The sequence below is a fragment of the Alexandromys fortis genome, unplaced genomic scaffold (genome assembly GCF_014885135.2).
Source record: "Alexandromys fortis isolate MF-2015 unplaced genomic scaffold, M_Fortis_MF-2015_v1.1 scaffold_98, whole genome shotgun sequence".
NCBI lineage: Eukaryota > Metazoa > Chordata > Mammalia > Rodentia > Cricetidae > Alexandromys > Alexandromys fortis.
This window is the reverse complement of record NW_026068002.1, coordinates 1,904,773-1,918,659: the sequence shown is the minus strand read 5'-3', so window position 1 is coordinate 1,918,659 and position 13,887 is coordinate 1,904,773. Positions and strand designations below refer to the sequence as shown.

Sequence of the window (13,887 nt, the reverse complement as noted above, 5' to 3'; positions counted from 1 at the left end):
AGACTCCGCAGGGGTGAGAGAGGTCTGATTCTCTTCCTATTGGACGCCTGTCTGCTTTGCTTCTTCCACTGCTGACTGTGGGCTTTTGCCTGACTCAAGGTCAGGAGTCAGTACTGAAAACTGACAGTCTGTGACATCAGAGGAGTAAGACCTGGGAAACCAAATACCAGAATTCCCAAAGGGCCTCAGCCAAAGCAACAATTACAACTTCAACTGCAACAGGGGAAAAATGCCTTCCAGTTTCATGAAAAAACTCCACCCCACCCTCTCCTCCCCTCCCCTCTGTAACATAGGAACTAGTGTGATGAGACACCCCCACTGTGGATTTCCCTCCTGATAAATTCTGAATCCAGGGTCAGCAGGGAGTGGACAGAAGCAGACCTTTGTTGTGGCCATTGTGACTTTGCGACCTTGGTGGTAACCTGTGATTTTCTTTCATGCCTACTCCTTGGTCTGTAGGATGGCAAAAAAAGCACACATTTGGCCATGTATTAAGAGCCCCCAGGTGCAGGGTCTGACCCACAAAGGACGTTCCATGAGTATGAGTTACGACAATGACGATGGCAACCAAGGAAGACTTCATGGCCATGAGACAGCTTGAGTTCTGACTTTATGCAAGGCTTGCAGCAGTCCATTGCTTAAGCAAACAATCCCCAGCATCTCTTGCATCAGAGCTGTAAATTTTCCTTATCACAGCATGTCTACTGATGGTCCTTGCCACATTTGGGCCATTGATTTGGTAGGAAACAAATAATCCTTAGACCTTTTCTTCCTCCTGAAGATTACTTTCTGTGTTTGCTGCTTTATGTGTGATGAGTGATGATCATGTGTGTACCATCGTGCTAATCCCAGACTCCCACCCCTCGTGTGTGTGTGCATGTGGTGTGATGTGGTGTACCACTCCCAATAGTTTTGAGACAGCTGTAAGAAGTAAGGAGTAGCAGAATTCATGTGCTGTTTGTCAGGGCTTAAGAGAGGCACCCTTTCAGCCAGACCAATGGCAGCTGTGGAAACGTTTGGAATGGATGCTTACCTTCTGACAAGGAAACCACTGAAGAGGGCAGAGGCCACTGAGCTGCAAAGCATGATCTGAGGGAAAGCTTTGCTCTCAGACATGCCCACCACGTCAACAATTTAGGAGTGGGGTATGTGTGTGCGTGATGCAAACCGAGCGGCAGCTCCCCACTTTGCTTTAGGGTTCAGGTTGTTGATTGGCTGCATTTCCAGGCAGTGGGACATGGGGCCTGCACATGGCTACAGCTGGTTTGATTTTTTTTCCCACCAAAGTTATTCCATAATGTAGTATATGCCTTAATGTGCTGTCATTCTGAAGAAGCACATTTTACTTAAGTAAGTAATTCGGGTCAGTGGAGTTAACACATGTAGACTGTGAAACCTCAAGGCAATAAATACGGCTAAAAACCCACTTCAATAAACTAACAAATAAAATTATTGATTCTTTTCTAGATTTTTTTATAAAGTTCTTCAGAATATTGAAGTGTCCTTAGATGAGAACCGGGATGTCAAATATGAGTCCCTGCTTTGATGTTAGAAAGGTCCAACATTCACAAGTCAAACAATTCAGACAAAGAAGATTTGGTTAGCAGCAGGCTAAATGCTTTCAGAAGAGAAGACACAAGAATGCAGAAAAATTGTTCCTGGTAAGCAGGAGTGCATAAATTATGTTTAGATAGATAGATAGATAGATAGATAGATAGATAGATAGAGCCAAGATCAGTTACTTTCACATAGACAGGAGCTGGAAGAGAGTCTATTGCATCTCAAAATGGAGATGTTACTTTGTTTTCCAACTACACATGTATGTTTCCCATGCCCTCCAAGCTCTTTTCCATCCAGATTCTGAAATACATCTACTCCGAAGGACGCATGGTCCACTAATACACTGAGTAACGTCCCCCACCCCAAGATTTCCAGCTAATTAATCCCAGGGCTATCTGATATTTGAAGCTATGCAAGGAAAATTTTCTGGCCTGTTTTCTTACTAAAGGCTAGGGCCTAAGGGTTTCATTGATTACAGGCAGTGTTTGATTGCTACTGTTGTTTCCTTACTCTGGCAACAAATCCTTGAGGGAAGTCGGAGAGCTGCTTTTTGCCTGCTGTTATATCCATAGCCAAGGCTGCCAGCTGCTGTGTGAGAAACTCCATGCTATGCACGACTCATATTTTTTAAAAAGTCCCTTCTGTGAAGAAAGGGTTTTCAACTTGCTTGTTAATGTCTGCCTCATTGCAGACTTGGTTAATATTAAACAGCCTAGTCAACACAATAAGATGGGAACACTAGTCCACACAGTGCACCGATGTGTGCTCAGAGGACTTTGTAGAGGCAAAGAGCCTATTTTCTGTTATAGTCACACAATCTCTTGAGCACGATTGCAAGAGGCATCTGTGTGTATGCTAAAAGGTGTGTTTTAGAGGAATATAAAGTGACATCTTGAATAAGAAGTTGCTTTTTTTCAGTACAGGGATTATGTTAATCATTGGAGAGCTCGTCTCTGAGTTCTGGAAGCTTCATTCTGCACAGATTCAGGAGAATGTGCAAATCCTGCTTTGGTTTACTTATCAAGGCGAAGGGATGGGAACTCTACTCCTGCTGAATACCACAGTTCACAGTTGCCATGTGGTGCCCTGGCGTGTGCATTTGAATATCATTTGCATAACGATCATTAGAGCTCTGATTTGTTACTTGTCAGGGTGAACTAACTCCACAGGTGCTCTTTGTCCAAAGGCAGCTGATGGTGGCCCTTAGGGAGGATCATGCTTAGGTAAGTTTATCAGGTCTGCACATAAAAAGATATTTTTACTTCTAAGCTCTGATTGGATTTATTTTTCTTAATCAAAGGCAAATGATAGTCCTTCCCCATAACAAAAAAGTAGCTAGACCATCAGCATATGTTTTAAGAAATCTGAAAAAAGAACAAAGTTAGGTCACTTGAAAGCAACATCCCCGAATGGCCCCCTCAGTCCATTTAGTATATGATTCTCAAGGATTCTTCTAGTAGGTGAGTTAAGGACTCATGAATTCAAGTTTATAGATGAAGGTGTAAGATACCCACATGACACAGAGGTGGGAAGGAACCTAGAGAATTACAGAAAAGTCCGCATTGTTCATGTGAGAAGAGCTGAATGGTGACAGAACATGGAAAGACATTTTCTCTTCCTTAATGGATAATAATTATATCAAGCCACATAAAGATGTCAATTTTGTAGATAAAAACAATGGCTAAAGATAGGCAATTTCAAAGACAACACTTTTACTGAGAGTTCTTGATACTGGTAGATAATTTCTGATCTGACTATGTTCACGGTCTTTCTATCCCTCTTTCTGAATCTCTAAAAATGAAGGTTTGTTCTCTTTAATTCTTTGTGTTTAGAATCACCTCTAAAGGACCAGCGCCTGCTAATACAGAACCTGATTTTTCAAAAGGATTCCTTGCAAAAGACTCTGAGAAGGACTCTCGTCCTGAAAATAGTCACTATTCCAACTTCTTACCACCTTCAGCTCCATAATGACTCTCAACCTGTGGGCTGTGACCTATTTGGGGTTGCACATCAGATGCTCTGCATATCAGGTATTTACATTACAATTCATAACACTAGCAAATTTACAGCTAGGAAGTAGCAATGGAAACAATTTTATGGTTGGGGGGTCACAACCATGAGGAACTTTATTAAAGGGTTGCAACACTGGGAAGGTTGAGAACCACTGCCAAACATTTGATTCATGATAGCAAGTGATCTCCAGTATTAAATATATTCTGAATCTATTTAAAACATGTGCTATCCATATCTACCTTGTGCACTTGTGTGTGTGTGTGTGTGTGTGTGTGTGTGTGTGTGTGTGTATGCATGTGAAGCTTCTAGATTACACCCTCTACTTTTGTGGAGAAAGGCAATGTGTGCAAAAAAAAAAAAGATACTCTTTTTTGTAATTCAGGCAACTGGAATAAACAGAATTTAGTGCAAGAAATGCAAGATGGCTCCAAAAAGAATCAAAACAGCCATCTCACTCTTTGTACCAAATGTTGATCTGTACAAGAATGTTAAGGTTCAGTAGAATTGTAAGGAGGGATGTTTGAGGATTATTAGAGCATGCAAAGGGACACAGAGAGGAATGAACTTACCACAGCCTGGATCAACCAAGACCAAAGGAAGAAAAGAGCAAACATTTGCATTAAAAACTATTTGGGAAGCAGCAAGTTTTCACCTTTTTACCAGCTTGTGTCTCACACATGGGTTTGCATGGTCAGGGCATTAATTGGAACCTTATTACTTTTTTGCTGACAAGTCATCAATGATTTGGATTATATCCTGGTTAGCAAAACACCCCTTACATAGCAACGTTCTGCTGCTCAGTTAGCCTGTATGTTTCCTCCAGTCATGCAACCCCCATATCCCCTTCTTGGTGGGATTTTCTGTTATTTTTCTCACTAATGCTCTGCCAATGCCATACAGTGTATATTTCTTCCAACATACTATTGCCTCTCATCTGAAAGTCCTGCACACGCCTCTCCCCTCCGCAGATACACACAAGCTATTTCAGATTCTTTTTAATCCCCCTCCACATGACTATAATTAGCATTTCTCTATAGACTGCTCTCATAACATTATGTCTCTCTGTCTCTACAGTGATGTTGTTGGGAACTAGGAAGAATCCATGTGGGAGGGGGTGGACTACAGAGGTAACTCCTCATGGGTCCTTTTCAGAGAGACAGAATCAGAAGTGAGCTTTAAAGGTGCCTTTAGTGATCAGAGGAATCTCTGTTTTTCTAAAGACTTCAGTGGGTAAATTATCTATATAAGCAACACTGGACCAGACACTATCTACAGCCTTAACAGAGTCCAAGGAGAACGAGAGGCTGTGTGTAGTCATGCCTCACAAGAGGGAGAGGAAAGAAAGTTCTGAGAACTGCTGTGAGCATAAACTAGGTTGGCGCACTTGTCTCCTAGAGTCAGAAAGACTTTTGCTGAGCTAGAAGGATGGCACAGCCTTTCTGAACAGGAACCATGGCATTCCAGGATTTATACCATTTAAAGCATCATTACAAGGAGATATTCAGAATTAGTGTGAACCACTTCCCTTCAGACCAATGCTATGGCTAGCTGATATCTCCACCCTTGCTCATTGCTAACGCAGGACCTTGAGAAAGATAACTTTACAACCGCATTGGCCTGTGACAGAGGAAACAACAAGACCCCAGGATGCTCTGCTTTGAAACAGTGGTGATTTGAAAACAAGAGAGACAACTTACAGGATCGTAAAGCCAGTGGTTTGGAATGGTGGGCAATTTAGGGTGTTATTTCCTAAAACATGCCTGATTCGATTTCACTTTAATTAATAACACAGCCCTGTTAGATACATCAGGGTAAAATGCAAAGAAGAGAACGGTGAAAAAGAAGCCTCCTCTACTTCCAAAGGCTAGGAATGACTTTTTTTAATGTAACTTTTATAAGTTTCATTGATTTTTTTCTACATGTTTGTGCTTAATACATTCCTATGGGCAACCTGATTGCCACAGTCATAGAAACACTCATGGGAGTACAAACACACCCCTCCCCTGGTCCACTGATATATGTAGTCAGATGTCTTATAAAGAATGGAAGACGGTAACCTGAGCAGAATGCTCAGGCATGGTACTTCTAGAGGCCTTACCTGCCCATAGAATGCCACTCTGTAGTAGCGACCAAACAGGCGCTTCTCGGAATTCACCACCTCTGCCACTTTCAGATATGACCGGTGAATGTCATAATAGAGATCTGATAATTTCTGAAACCAGAAACAAGAGCGTTTTGTGATGACAATGCTGACATAAAAAAGAGAACGTTGCAGGCCAATGGATGGAGCTAGAAAACATCATATTGAGTGAGGTGACCCAGACCCAGAAAGACAATTATTATACTTATCCACTCACAAGTGGTTTTTAGACATAAAGCAAAGAAAAACAGCCTACAAATCACAATCCCAGAGAATCTAGACAATGAGGTCCCTAAGAGAGACTTACCTGGATCTGGTCTACATGGCAAGCAGAAAAAGACAAGATCTCCTGAGTAAATTGGGAGCTTGGGGATCATGGGAGAGGAAGGGGGGGGGAGCAGAAAAAAATGTATAGCTCAATAAAATAAAAAAAAAGAAACCAAAGAGAGAGTGCACGAGAGAGAATGTTGCTATGTTTGCATGCCAACTCAAATTAAAAAATTCCATGGCTTTCTCTGGGTACAGAGCACATACTTTGAAGTCTCGTTGCTTTTCAAAGACAGCTATGATGGGCTTGTTGACATCAGCGATGAGCTCATAGCGTTCAGACTTCCAGAGAAACTCCACACACATGTAGAGCTGTTCCACCAGGATATTCTGCAATTTCCCCAGAGAAATGGAGCTTTTTAGGTGATTGAAGATGCAGCTCATTCCTGAAACTTGGTTTTGAAACTATTTTGGTCTTACGTGGTTTCTGGATTCCTGATCTTCATGATTGAGATTACAGCCCACCGTGGAATTCCTGTACCACCTTGGATTGCCCCTCTCTCCTCCTCACCACTTAACCATGCAATGGCTATGCCGAGTTCAGACCTTTTTGGTTCTTTCCATTGCTATTGTCACTGCTTAGCTCCCATCCCTGCCACTTCACTCCCAGACATGCGTCCCCCGACATGCAGCAGCTTTCTGCAAATAGGTGTCTCTCTCCAATGGCTGCTTGTCAGTGATATTTCCTTCTAAAACGTAAGTCTGCTCACAAGGACTCCACCCCCATAAACATTTGTGGAAATCAAGTTTATACCAACACCATCTGATTTCTCCAGACTGAATGAAATTCAAGATGGTCTGCCATCCTGTTTCTAACATTCTGCCTTGGTTTTCCACTCTGGCTCCAACTTTCTACCTCATTCCTTCCTTAGAATGCTTCTGTCCTCTACCGACTGTCCATGCTGCCGATGCCCCTATAGGAACTCTCCTTGATGTCCTGTCTAACAGTAGCACTCCTTATACAAATATACAGAGCTTTTACTGATGCCTCTTCACCTTCATTACAGCTGCTTTCATGTAAGAAACTGTCATCTTTTAATTAAAAAAATAGAACACGGCAATTCTTAGTTATTGGACATCTGTTTTAAACTGACTGCTTTTCACCTTGAAGATTCACCTTCTAAGATTTTCAAGTCTTCAAAAGCAGGGATTATGCCTGATTTATCTTTGTTTTCCTGCCCTTAATACAGTGTCTTTCAGAGTGGTGCTATATCAATCAGTTAATACATCAACTATGTGAAGTTATCAATTATGAATCTCTAAAGCAGGTATATATTATTTGAATATTTCTAACAGCATCTTTTAATAAAAGGCTCTGAGATACACCATTTGCAATTATTTCTATAAAGGTCAATTATATTTGCTATAGTCACATGCAGTATCACCAAACTAATATGGAATTGTTTGCAAAAGTGCATAAAAATACAACTCCAGACAGGCGGTGGTGGCACACGTCTTTAATCCCAGCACTTGGGAGGCAGAGGCAGGCGGATCTCTGGGAGTTCAAGGCCAGCCTGGTCTACAGAGCAAGTTCCAGGACAGGATCCAGAGCTACAGAGAAACCCTGTCTCAAAAAAAACTTCCAAATTTGTTTATTTTTTCCACATCTATATTAATACAAAGACTTTATAAAATTAGCTAATAGACTTTTATTTCATTGTGAAGGAAACTCTACTTAATTCACCAGAATTGTTGTTATGTGATTTCTCCTAGAAATCTCATGCTTTGTCATGAGAACCAACCAGCTAACATCACAAGGCTTTCCCACAGAAATTGTGAACCTTTTGCTGAGCCAAATTTGTAAATAAATAAACTTGTGTAAAAAAAACAACTGCGATGAGCTCATAAAAAATAGAGCATCCTAGCCAGGCAGTGGTGGCGCACTCCTTTAATCCCATGGGAGGCAGAGGCAGGAGAATCTCTGTGAGTTTGAGGCCAGCCTGATCTACAGAGTGAGAGCCAGGACAGGCTTGAAAGCTACACAGAAAAACACTGTCTCGAACCCCTCTAGACAAAAAAAAAAACAAAAAAAAATTAGCATCTCTTATTACATTTTCCCAGAGAGTAGAGCTTGTGCGTCTTACAGAAGAGCTGACTATATAGCTCTGAGTAAGAGCGGTAAATCAGGCTCAGCTTAAAATTTTGGTGAAGATTATGCTTTATCAATAGAATTGATTTTTTTGTGGCTATTGTGAAAAATGATGTTTCCCTAATTTCTTTCTCAGTTACTTTATCATTTGTATAAAGGAGGGCTACTTTTTGGAGTTGATCTTATATCCTGCCACATTATTGAAGGTATTTATCAGCTAGCTGTAGGAGCTCCTTAGTAGAGTTTTTGGGGTCATTTATGTATACTATCATAACATCTGCAAATAGCAAAAGTTTGACTTCTTTTTTTTTTCAATTTGAATCCCTTTGATCTCCTTTTGTTGTCTTATTGCTCTAGGCAGAACTTCAAGAACTATGTTTAGTAGATACGGAGAGAGTGGACAGCCTTGACTTGGTCCTGATTTTAGTGGAATCAATTTGAGTTTCTCTCCATTTAATTTGATGTTGGCTCTTGGCCTGTTGTATATTGTTTTATTATAGTTAGGGAGGGCATTGGACCTTCCCCAAAGCAAAGTGCTTTACACTCTCTGAAGAGTGGATGGGGGTGGAATGGGGGGGGGGTAGGTGGAGGAAACAGGAGGAAGGGGAGGGAGAAGGAACTGGTATTGGTATGCAAAATGAAAAAGATATTTTGTTTTCTTTTTTAAAAAGAAAAGTAAAATAAATTAAATAAAAAAGAAAAATAATACACTATATTTATATATATGTGAAAAATAGAATTGATATCTGTTAAGCTTGGTCTTACTTGAGCCTCAGCTTCACTTTGTTTAACAACATCATAATGCGGAGCAACTTCATCTGAAAAGTCACAGTTCAATGCATTTTTAAACTTAATTGATGTTAGATCAATTGAGTCTAACCTCATTGTATGGTGTATCTTGCATTCCAGAATCCTCTTTCATTGCTCCTTCTTCTTTAATGTTTGGGGTGATGCTCAGGAAAGCTGGCCATCCCATAGAGAACATGCCTTGGGGAAATGAAGCACAATGAAATATCACTTGAGGCAATTTCGGCATTAGAGTATGGCTTGCTTCGTGAAGTTAGTATTGGCAGTATCATAACACACGCAATGCACAGGACGGTTAGCTAGAGCATGGTTTCTGGAGTTGCCTGTGTTCATTGATATCAGATGTCCATTGCAAGAAAGGCATCATTTACTTCTCCAACTCTGAAACCTCATAACATAAAGCCTCTTACTTATTTCAGATATAACAGTGGGATTCAGTAGATTGATATACTGATAGATATTAATACATGCTAATGAAGCATGTATTACCATTTTGGCGTTCACACCTAAGTATCTCCTCTATTCAATAGATATAGCCACTATTACCGTCTATATCACAGGGGGTGGTTAAAATGCTTTAATGTTGAAGAGCCACAGAACTAACTGGGGCAAACGCTGACACTTGAGTTTCATCAGTTTTCTTCCATTTGGTTGCAGATACAAGGTGAAAGTCTATGCTGCTCTACAGTTCTACAGGGTCTAAAGATGATAAATAGCCGAGTAGGAGGGGCATGCCAAATAAAGTGATGTCTGCTGACTGGTGTATAAAAATTAGCGTGTGTGGCAGACAACAGTAAGAAGGGATATAAGGTGAACTTGCTCCTGTGGTGTAGACCTGATCTCATCTCCTAGGTTTGCAAGCAAGAAACTTCACTATTTTAAGGTTCATCTAAGTGATTTGGAAATTGCATTATTTGGAAATTTTACTGTAATTTCTTTAGAAAATATACACAGGTTTAAATGAACATGAACTTCTAGAAATACTGCAAATAAAAGTCCATTATCATTTTGTTTGGGTAGTTTGATTCTAACTCTATACTGAGTTTTCAACAGCAATTTGCAAGTTAAAATAATGTTATCAAGAATATTATAGTCCAGAAGCTGTACTTGAATGAACTTTTAAAGAGATTGTAGATAAAAATGTATTAATGATACAGTCACATTTTTACACAGAGAAACTATAGTTGTCACAAAATGCTTTTTATTAGACTTTGAAGGTGGAATGTTTTCAGTGAAAGTAAATAAATATCATCAATCATGTTATAAATTGTCAGAGTAAATTATTATTATTATTATTATTATTATTATTATTATTATTATTATTATTTATTGACTTTGCAATGCCAGAAGTCAAACACCAAGTATTACACTTGTTAAGTAAATACTATATCATTGAGACACACAGTCTTTAAGAAGTGAAATAGAACATACCTATCATAAAGGAATATACATCTATATGAATATATATCTACATTCATACTTTGAATAAACTACTGTATCCACGAACTATTCTCTCCTTACATTTATATAATTTATCAATTTCAAACTAAAATTCCAGTGATGGGCCAGCATGTATAAAGGTATGACCATAATTTATAATCCTGAAGACTGGATAATATTTCATTTTTTGATAACTGAGAAGCAAGCTAAAATTCTTAAGTTTGGGAAGGGATTTCTTTTTTTTTTCTTTTTGGTTTTTCGAGACAGTGGGAAGGGATTTCTGAGTGGTTATTGCTTGAGGCTTTATTTCTATTGACCTGAAATGGCTTTTGTTTCTAGGAACACATTCACAGAGGTTTGACTGAACCAAACTTTAAGCTGGAAAGTTGATTTCCTTAGCAGCCAAGGCAAATGAGCACAGTTAGGTCAACTCACTTCCTCCACCTGGAGTTGTTAGTAATGGGATGCTATCACAGGGATGGGTGTCTTCTGGAAGCAGGGGTGGTGTGCAAATCTTTTCCATTTTCCAGTAACCTATGGTAGTGCAAGATGAGGTTAGAGCATGGCTCACGTTGTGATTAATTCAAGCTTATGGAACCATAAACTGTTAATTAATGAGACATCGTCATCATTTTGAAACAAGAAGTTGCCCATCATCATCCACGACATGAGTGTGCCAGTGAAATCATAGAATTAAAAATATTAAAGTCTAGGATAATGAGGAATATCTACAAAATTGAAAGTTATTTAATAAAGCATACATTTAATGAATGTATGTGTTAGGTCTCAGGGATGCTGATTCCCAGGTTTTTAACCCCTTTACATGGCCCTCTTACCCTTGCGTTTGAGGTACTCTGCGATGAGTGCAGCTATATGGATGTAACACATAGCAGCCTATAACAAAACATAAAACAGAGATTCCAGAGATGTATTTCACTCTTTACGAAACCAGTGGTTGCTGAAAAGGAGTCAGTGTGCCCTCTCAGGATATGCCATGCAGACTAACCCTTAGTTATGAAAGAAGTGAAATTATCAACCAAGTGGACTTTTTTAAAGTTGCATCTCAAATCATTGATGTTGCCACCTCTATGTCTGCCCACAATCTGATGCCTTCTAGTTAGAATCAGGTATCATGGAGCCCTACATGAACGTTATTGCATTGAATATATAGATGTATATTATATACATTGGTGGAAAATATGGCACTTTTTATACTTCACGCTGTGTATAAAAAGTTAATTATTCGGATAAGGAGTACAATGTTAATGAAGAATGAATGAGCCTTTGCTCTTCACCTCAGACAGGTCTCCATTTCTTGCATGAATCTTGGCCATGCTTTCTAGCCAGGTCCTCCGTAGCTCAGGGGTACTAGCATAGGAGTTTGCTAGGCTGTACTGGAGGTCCACCAGCATCTCGGGGTCCTTCTCATGCTCTTTCATCTGGGCTGTGGCCATCAGCACGGTCCTTATACGTTTGGTCAGATCTTTCACCTCTGCTGGGAAATTGCTGTTCTTTGGAAAAGAGAGGGCATGAGTCATTATCTGTTTAGCATCAATTATTAATTTCAATCTATGCTCAAATTTTAAACAATATTTTATTGTTTTATGTGTGTGGGTGCTTTGATTGCGTGTATGTTTGTGCATCACTTGTTCACCTGGTGCCCTCAGAGCCAGAAGAAGATATTGGATCCCTTGGATTCGGAGTTATGGACAGTCGTTAGCTGTTTATGACTTGTAGGTTCTGCGAATTGAACTCAGGTATTCAGGAAGAGCAGCCAATACTCTTAACCACTGAGCTATCTCTCCAGCCCTTCAACCTATACTTTTAATTATGGATTGGCACCACAAGTTCTTATATTTTATGTATTGTTCATAAGTTGCATTCTATATATTGCAATTGTGGTTATATTCAAACATTTGGTGATAAGAATTACGGTGATTCAATCCCAGAGAACTCAGACAACAATGAGAATCTTAAGAGAGACATACACGGCTCTAATCTACATGGGAAGTAGCAAAAGACAAGATCTCCTGAGTAAATTAGGAGCATGGGGACCATGGGAGAGGGTTGAAGGAAAGGGAGGGAGGGAAGGAAGCAGAGAAAAATATATAGCTCAATAAAATCAATAAAAAAGAATTACAGTGATTACAGTGAACTGTACTGCCCGATAGCCCATCTTTCTAGCATTTGCTTCCTGATTGCCCTTGAGATTCTGTCCTCTCTGAGTTCATGCCACTTGAACAAGTTTGGACTTCATTCCTGTTGCTGGCATGTGGCACTGGACGGGGCAATCATATTCTTTTTATATATAGATCAAGGATGTTCCTTTTCTTGACTCAAATTGGTAGTGTTTGGAGAAGTGCTTTTCCATCCCTGACACAAGTGTCCTCACACTTTTTGAGGCAAATCCACAGAGACGGCCATAAATTGGGCAAATGAAGAAAAGCTGGTGCAATACATAGACAAAACAAGCAACAGAGGGAGGGGCTCTCGAATCACTCTCTCGATCTCTAGATCAAGCCGGGCTTGAAGCTTTTTCTACCTCTAGCCTTCCAAAAGTGTGAAAAGAATCGGGAGGAAAAGATGAATTTGCTTTTGATGGTTTTGAGTAAATAATGATGCTCTTGGCATACTTTGTTCTATAAGAATCAAGCCCAGATCTTAGAAATTGCACTGAAAAACATCACAGAGAGAGTGAGAACTAATAATTAGAAATTTAAATAAGCAAACGGTACCAGTGATCAAATAAGCATGGAATTCTTAAACATCCTGTGATTTTGATATTAAAGAAAAACTCCACCTCCGTTTATTTCTGATTCTTTAGAGAATCAGCCCAGGAAGCATCTCTTACTTTCATCTGTTTATCTCCATTGGCAAAGTTATTGGTGATCGCAAGGGAGTGTTGGAACCGAGATCCTCCAATCCCCGAATCGGCTATTAGCTGGCTCACTGCTTTGATGAGCTGGAAGAGAAAAGAAAAAAGGATCACTCTAACGCAGGGGTTCTCCACCTTCCTAACTCTGAGACCCTTTAATACAGCTCCTCAGGTTGTGGTGACCCCAACTATAAAATTATTCTCATTGAAATTTCATAAATGCAATTTTGCTACTGTTACGAATCATAATGTAAATATTTGATATGGAGGATATCTGATATGCAACCTTTGTGAAACAGGTTGTTTGACCCCCAAAGAGGCTGCAACCCACTGGTTGGGAAACACTGTCCTAAAGCAGAATGAGAATTTACATTTTGTGTTATGTGGATGATGTGGGACGATGAGGGTGTGCTTGCGTGGGTGCGCATGTACGTGCGGAGGTCAGAGGTCATCTTTGAACGCCGATTCTCAGGTGTCATTCGTTCTGTTGTTTGAGGCAGGAGCTTGCATGGATGAGGCAGGAACTCACTAAGAAGGCTAGTGTAGCTGATGACTGGGGTCTCCCTGTCTCCGTCTCCCCAGTGGGGAAGATTACAAGCATGCTCCATTGCACCTGGCTTTTCAATGTGGATTTTA

General features: G+C 40.0%; 1 protein-coding gene across 14 annotated transcripts in view; it reads right to left on the bottom strand.

Annotated features, from left to right (window-relative positions):
- Dock10 (dedicator of cytokinesis 10) overlaps nucleotides 1-13,887 on the bottom strand; it is a 251,970-nt gene that overhangs the window by 15,367 nt on the left and 222,716 nt on the right. For all 14 annotated transcript variants that reach the window (XM_050161078.1, XM_050161085.1, XM_050161079.1 and 11 more), the window contains exons 44-50: nucleotides 13,228-13,338; nucleotides 11,672-11,887; nucleotides 11,213-11,270; nucleotides 10,812-10,910; nucleotides 9,010-9,116; nucleotides 6,248-6,370; nucleotides 5,672-5,785 (exon numbers count right to left, since the gene is read on the bottom strand). In XM_050161078.1, coding sequence (XP_050017035.1) covers nucleotides 5,672-5,785; nucleotides 6,248-6,370; nucleotides 9,010-9,116; nucleotides 10,812-10,910; nucleotides 11,213-11,270; nucleotides 11,672-11,887; nucleotides 13,228-13,338 — 828 coding nt within the window. The remainder of the gene's footprint in view (nucleotides 1-5,671; nucleotides 5,786-6,247; nucleotides 6,371-9,009; nucleotides 9,117-10,811; nucleotides 10,911-11,212; nucleotides 11,271-11,671; nucleotides 11,888-13,227; nucleotides 13,339-13,887) is intronic.